This window comes from Vidua chalybeata, chromosome 10 (genome assembly GCF_026979565.1).
Source record: "Vidua chalybeata isolate OUT-0048 chromosome 10, bVidCha1 merged haplotype, whole genome shotgun sequence".
NCBI lineage: Eukaryota > Metazoa > Chordata > Aves > Passeriformes > Viduidae > Vidua > Vidua chalybeata.
Genome location: NC_071539.1, coordinates 10065603 through 10072915, shown reverse-complemented (window position 1 = coordinate 10072915; position 7313 = coordinate 10065603). Strand labels below are relative to the sequence as shown.

The 7313-nt window shown below is 52.4% G+C and overlaps 1 protein-coding gene across 1 annotated transcript; it reads right to left on the bottom strand.

Moving 5' to 3' along the window:
- Positions 1–593: 593 nt before the first annotated feature.
- Positions 594–6919, bottom strand: PDCD1 (programmed cell death 1). The gene is given in 7 exon segments (XM_053951775.1): positions 594–1247; positions 2050–2084; positions 2634–2786; positions 3030–3362; positions 5270–5446; positions 5449–5504; positions 6822–6919. Coding segments are annotated over 7 exon segments (1071 nt in total). The 3' UTR covers positions 594–1028.
- Positions 6920–7313: the final 394 nt, after the last annotated feature.

Below are 7313 nucleotides of genomic sequence, written 5' to 3'. Positions count from 1 at the left end.
CACATCTCTTTCAAGAGAGAAAGTGGAAGTTTGAAGCCAAAAAAGCTGCACTGAGCACCACAGTATGAGCTTTGCCCTGGCTGATGGCAGCCAGAGCCCTGGCACAGCAGGGACTCTCATCCCAAGAGAGTGGGTGAGTGCCCTGAGACAAGCCTGATTAAGGGAGAATGTTGGCTTGCAGCCATGCCTGGGTGACCAGCTCAGACAGGGGCAAGGAGAAAACGAGCATCGACCTCTCTAAATTCCTAAGAGCAGCTTTGTGGAAGAGCAGCTTGTATATGTCACAGAGAGGCCCGAGAACCACAACAGATGCTGCCACCTCCCAGCTCTGCCCTGCATTGCAAGAGCTGTTATTTGCCTGCCCCATCACGAGTCAACAAACACCTCAGATGCAAAACTCTTTATTCACCCCCATGGCCATATCTGACTCCCGCCTGGGGAGGGAGGGACACAGGGGTAGATTAACCCTCATGCAGAGGAGGAAAATGCCTGGAGACAAGCAGAAGACCAGCTGCCTGCTTCCCAGGGATTTCTGAATAGCAGTACATAGGGCAGCCTCTGCTCCAAGCAAGAAGCTTGCAAGAAGCCTTGGGCTCCCGTGAGCAGCATCTCACAGGATTCACTCCAGTTCTGACCTCCAGCACTTTCTTCAACAGTCATGCTTTGATAGTTGGTTCAGAGCTGGGGCAGGGAAGCAGCATGGCCACTCCAGAGAGCACTGGGTGAAGGTAGAATACCGAGGCATACTGTAAATCACCTTTGGGACAGACCTGTTGGCATCACTGCTCTGCCTCAGCCCATTCTCCCTGCCCTGAGTGAAGAGGCAGCACAGAGAGCACAGCAGGGACCTTCCTTATCCTGTGGTACCCACCCCACGGCCACAATAACACTGTGGCCAGGACTGTTCAATATTGACTCCAGCAGCAGCATCTCTGTTGCTTTAGTCCTGATTACACTGGGTTTTCCCAGAGTGAGGGGCTGGGGCAACCTGTTCATGCCCACACCCTGGTGAGGAGGGACCCTGACCCTCAGCAGGGCTGTGATGGCAGCTGTCGAGTCCTCTCATTCAGGTGTTTCTTGCCGCGCTCCGGCGTGACAGGTTTCTCCTCAGGGAAGATGATGGTGGCGTATTCAGTCTGCTCAACTGGCTGAGTCCTGGGGGGCACCGGGCTGCTCTGGTCCCTCTGAAACTCCAGCACACCGTAATCCACAGTGGATATGGACACCACAGGGAGCTTGTCTTCCTTCTGCAAGGTAACCCCATCATGGTGGTTCAACATCCAGCGGTACCCACCATCCCCAGCACAAGCCCATTCTTATAGCAAGTGCCAAAATCAGCTCTGAAGCATCCTGGGAGGGTGAGAGTGATGCACAGCAGAAAGATGCACAGACCTGGGGTAGAACATGCACAGAGGGTATGTGGATCTCAGCTCTCTGCCTCTGCAGGCAGGCTGGAGTCTCTGCCTGCCCTGCCATGGAAGGCAGGACTGTGCTAGGAGCCCCTTTAACACCTCTCCATTGGGCTCCAAGGTGTCATAGTGTGCAGAAGAGCCTAGGGCTGAGTTTGCTCAGCTCAGAGAGGAGAGAGCAAAGGGCAATCTACTCACTGCCTTCAGCCACCTAATGAATGGGGTAGGAGAGAAGATGGAAACAGATCCCTCCTAGAGGTGCCTGTCTAAACAGAGAGGAAAACAGGCACCAGCTGCAGCAAAATAAATTTTAGCTTGACATATTGGAGGGAAACATCCTCCCATTTTCTATAGCAACACAACCCACTGTCAAAGATAAGCCTGCTTTGAAGAAGAATTGGATTAGAGAGTCACATCCTATCTTGGATAGTTTTATTTTGATTTTGTGGTGGGGCTGTGCTGCTGCATGTGCAGAAAAGCAGTTGTAGCTGTGCAGAAAAGATCAAGCAGCAGCAGAGAAGACAGAAGAAGTGAGATGCTTGTGAAGAGCTGATAAAGGAAGGCCCAGCACCCTCCTTGCCCCAGCAATGCCACGGTGCACTCCTGCAGCACAGCAGGGTGACAGAGGCAGAAAACTCACCACTGGCATGCTTTCACTTGGTGGTTTCTGCACATCTGCAAAGTAATACACTTGGTTAGAGGAGGGCTGTTGCCATGTAAGCTGGCCCAGCCCCACCAAAGAGCACACCACAAATTTTCACCACACGTCCTCCTTGTCCATAGGGTCTAACACCCTGAGCATTACAAGGACAAGTGAGGCACCAGCCCACAGTCTAGGGTTTAATTTGGGATTAGTGGAGTGCAGCAGAACTCTCTGTGAGCCCTTGGGTGCCTGTGTTGTGTCTGAGGTGATGCCCTGTAATGCAGTAGGGTGAGGTGCTCCAAAGGTACCTGGGCAAGGTGCATGGGAGGGATTCAAGTGCACCATTAAGGCACAACACTAACGAGTGGTGTAGAGCCACTGCACATGGTCTGGGGGCTCTACAAAGGGCAAGCGGGGCTCAAAGCACCCCTCTCCCCCCAGCATGGAGATACCTGTTCCACAGGGGTATGCCACAGCTGAGTTTAACACATTGAACCAGTCCATGTACCCCAGGCAGCTGCAGAGATCTGGCTGACACCAGGTCCCAAATTGGGTTTGTGTGGCCTCCAGGGGAATCATACCTCCTCTCCTGTATGTGAAGGCGATGTAGCCAAAGATCAGCAGCACAACCACTCCAGCCAGCAGGAGGATGCCCAGGAGCATGGCCTTGATGTGCTCTGAGGGGTTGCCTTCCTCCATCTCCGGCTCATCAGTAGCATTTATCTGGGGGGCTGCTGCAATAGGCATTCAAAAAAGGGGGAACAAAACAGCAGGTCAGGAGTGTAACATGGCCTCTACAGTCCTTGTGAAAGGCAGTGGGGGATCATGGGGGCTGTCCTCAGAAAGGGCTCAGTGCCAGATAGGCTGTCATAGTCCCATTTCTCCTCCAGGGTGCAAAGGAGACGGGACAGGGCAGGGCTGTGGTCTCCTGAGCACGGCTTGGGACCCATCCCCATCAGCTCAGCCCCTAGGCTGACCTGTGACTATCAGCTGGGACCGGTTGCTCTCCATCACTTTATTGGGCTCATAGAAGGTGATCAATCCACAGTAGTAGAAGCCTGAGTCATTCTGGTGGAGGTTCAGAATCTCAATCTCAAAGACAGGAGTGTGGTTGATGAGCCGGTACTTCTCTGTCTCCGTCATGGGCTTGTATCGGCTGATCTCAGCAGTTTTTTGGGCTTGGCTGTGGTGGGTTTCCCTGTACCAGTTGAGGCTGTACTCTGAACCAGAGTCATTCTCCGTAGAGATATTGCAGAAGAAAGTGGCTTTGTCACCTTCAGGGAGAGTTAACACTGCTGGGAAGATGGTCACTGTTTGGGAGAGAGAATACAAGGAGCAGACATGGTTACAGCAGGCACAAGTCTCAGAAACAGCCATACCCCTGTGTGGGAGCCAGGGATGCAAGCCCAGTCCACATCATCACTCTGGGACATGTACATCTGTAAATCTGTCCAGAGCACCAAAATGTGCTCTGGGCTACCTAAAATTAACACTGAACACCTGTACCAGGGAAAACAGACTTTGGGGGTTGTATTATTTTTAAATATATGCTGTATTTTAATGTCTGAGTCATCCTCTCTCTAGCTGAGGTTGACTCTGAAAGTGAGCAGAGGGACAGCATTCCAGGCTGGGGAAGCGTCCTGTGGTGCAGCCCATCACATGCCTGGCGGCCTGCTGGGATGCTCTGGTTCTCCCCACTACACAATGCTGGGAGCTCAGAGTAGGCAGGGGCTGCCCATGGCACAGTACTTGTCATCTCCAGCCTGAGACCACCTGACAGGGAAGAACAACCTGGAGCTTACAGTGCCATCCCTTTCCAGGGGCCTGTCCCCTCCTTATGTGTGCGTGGGTAGCCAGGCCCTAGGGTTCCAGCTGGGCTTGCCAGGCTGTTCCCAACACAGAATCCAGCTAGCTATGGCCACAGGCTCCTCTGCTTTAGCACCAGCCCCTGCTGCTTCACCCCATTTCCCAGCCCATTATCCTGGTGGATTCATCCATCCTGCATGGTGGGAATGCTGCAAACACAGGCCAGGCACACAATGTCCTGCTTCAGCCAGCCCCACACAGCAGAACAGCTGTTGTATTAATTTCTGTTCAGAGCAATGAAAAGTGGGAAGAAGCATTTTTCACATGGGTCACCCAACCAAGCTATTCAAACCACCACAGCTTTGAAAAGTCTCTGTCAAAGGAAATTTGCCTTTGCTTTTCAGAAATCATCACTGATAGCAGCCCCAGGGCTTGCACAGAGTCAGAAAGTCCTTCCCACCCCTCCAACTCTGGCCTGAGGCCATAGGATCATAACCTCAGCATCACCAGAAGAGGAACCTGGAAATTAGGTGAATAAATACAAGATCAGGTGGAAAACTGGGCTGAGAAATGAGGGTTGAGACCAAACAGGAGGAGCGAAGGAGACAAGTGCCCCAGTTCCCACAGGAGGCACTGGCTGTGGTGGTATCCGTACCAAGAGATGGAATTTCTGCCATGTTTTGGATTTCTTGTGCTTAACAGGAAATATTTGGCAGGTTCAGGGCTTTATTTCCTGCTAGTGCCACTGCCAACAATAAATGAAGCGTTTGGAGGACTTCTGAAAGTACATGTTGGGTTGACATGTTTGCCTGTATCTTCCCAGCTCCAGAGGTAACATCTGCTCCAAGGGACACCCAGCCCTCTGCCCACCCTCAAGGCAAAAAATACATGAATCCACCAAAGAAACAGTGGGCTGGAAGGAACGGGAGACATGGCTTCATCAGAGTTCTCACTCACCCTGACCAGACTCACACCTTCCCTTCAACCTCTCCTCCTCCCACAAAGTTCACCCAGAGCAAGGATCCTGGATCCCTCAGGATCAAGTCCAAACCAGGAGTTGCAGCCCAAGGACACAGACTAAAGCCGTGAGACCTAGAAAGAAAACTCCACACCCCACTGGCAAACCCATAAGCTCAACATCAAACTCCAACCACCATCACTGTGTCACAACACAGCTCTGGTGTCAGCACTATGATCTGGGGACCTGTCCCCTTCTCCATTCTTTAATCCCATCTCCGCCCCAAGAATCCCCAAGTCGTTTGCTTCAGCTGCACATACCCAAAAGCTTTGGGGTTTCTGCCTTCCTGATGCCCAAGATAATTTTAACTACAAAGCTCCCAGCCCTTAGACGTTTCCAACAGCTTCAAACGACATGGCCATGCCAGTGAGCCCACCACACTCCTGTACCTACCTCGGCGGCAGCAGGTCAGCATGGGCCCACAGCAGAGCAGGATGACACAGAGGTCAGCCAGGGCCACCTCTACGCTGCCCCACGACTTCTTCGAGGCACCTGGAGCCATGCTGAGCCGCTGTGTCCCCTGCCCAGGCAGGCGGGAGGTGCTGTGCCGTGTGTGCTGTGTCGCTCCCAGCTCTCCGTGCTTCCTTCCCCGCAGCGGCAGCTTGTTCTCTGTCGTACACAGCAAGGGCTGGGTGGAAATGAAACGTACCCATCTCTGCCCCAGAGGGAAACCCAGGCTGCCTCCCGCCCCCAGCTTCCTCCCCACAAAGGCAAGGATCAGCTGAGCCAGACCTGGCCCCTTCCCCTCCCTGCGCGCTCCGGGCATGTTCCCACGCAGGTGCCCAGCTGCCAAGCAGTGGGGACAGGCATCTCTGAGACTGCACTCTTTTTGGGGAAAGCTTCCAGGGATGGAGGAGGCAGGGACCACAAGGGACATGTCCTCAACTCTGAGCCTGGCCCATAAGTAAAAGTCATCTTGGGTTCCTAGGCATCCACAGTGGCTCCCACTGGGTGCCCAAGGGAGTGGGGTTGTGGGATGTGTGGCACTGGGTAGATAGGGTCTGAGAAGCCATGGGACACCAATTGGTTGGCTGCTCCCACCAGCATGGGATAGGATGGGAGATGAGGATGAGGGGGAGGAGGACGAGTTTTGTCTCCTTAGGTGAGTTTCTTCTCAGACTTGAAGAGAGTAAGGGCAGGTGCCCAGAGCCAGGGCGCTGTTATTGAGGCAGAAGACTTCTGTAATTTTTTGCCATCCATGCTCCCCTCTCACCACACTGACTAATACTGGCATAGGAAATAACCAGCGGTGAAAGCACACTCCTCCACTTCTGTAAAACACAGCCTTGGTGCTCTGCTATTTTGGAAAGTGTCAGGGGAAAATTAGTAAATGAATATTAATAAGAAGAATATGATTCTAATGATGACTTCATTATTTTTCCAAACTTCCACATACAACCTATGGGGCTGGGGCTTGCTCACCTCTCACTTTCAAATGTGTCCCTGGCAGGCGAGTGGGCTGAGGCAGCCACCCCGCATTTCATAGAATCATGAAATCATATAATCATTGAGATTGGAAAAGACTTCTAGGACCATCAGGTTCAGCCATAAACCCCATACCACAAGGATGGCCAAACCGGGATGGCCAAGGAGGGGGTTCTGAGCTGGGGCAGACAGGGCTCACCCTTGGAGGGTGCCTCAGTCCAGCCTGTCTTTGTCCTCTTTTCCAGTCTCCTCCTGGCATTGCAGCATCACTCCTTTCTCATGAGCTGCTGGCACTGCTTAAGCTGCAGAGCCAGGCTGAGTGCCATGCCCACCTTGTCACCTCTCTGCCTGGACAAGTGGCAAAGGGAGTGCTCTCCACCATGTGCAAGGGTGGACATGGGTTTTGACTTGGACATCATCTCTTCTTTCATAATTTCCTGGATTCCCACTGGAAAAAAAAAAAAACAAAACTGACTAAACTAACTAAACTGAACTGAACTCCAGAAACAAGGAAACTGACAGCAAGGAGGCTTTTCCACCTTGAGGCTTTATGTCCCCAAATGGTGACACCAGGCACTTGAGCAAGGGGTGGGGAGACTTCTTTGGCACTTGCCACATGTTTTGGTTTCTAGAGGTGGAAGATGTGATGGGTATCACCACCAAGATTACAACTCAGCAAGCCAGGGATAGGCAGGAAAAACTGGCTCATCTCCCCACCCCATGCGGCAGCAGCGAAGAGCTGATTAGAATCATAGCACGAATTGCTCAAACTTTCCAATGCACACTTGAAATAGGTATAAACTGGTACCCAAGGCGGGGAGGCTGCTGTGTCCACGAGAAACCAACAACGGCAAGATGTCCTTTTCTCTGAAAAAAAAACCCCACGATGATGAAAAGAATAAAAGAAGAGATCAAGTTGGTAGGAAGCTTCTGTGGAGGAAAGTGAGGTGAGCAGCAGCACTAGCCTCAGGTGTCAACATTGCAGTGGAGCACAGCCCCAGCCCCACAGCAG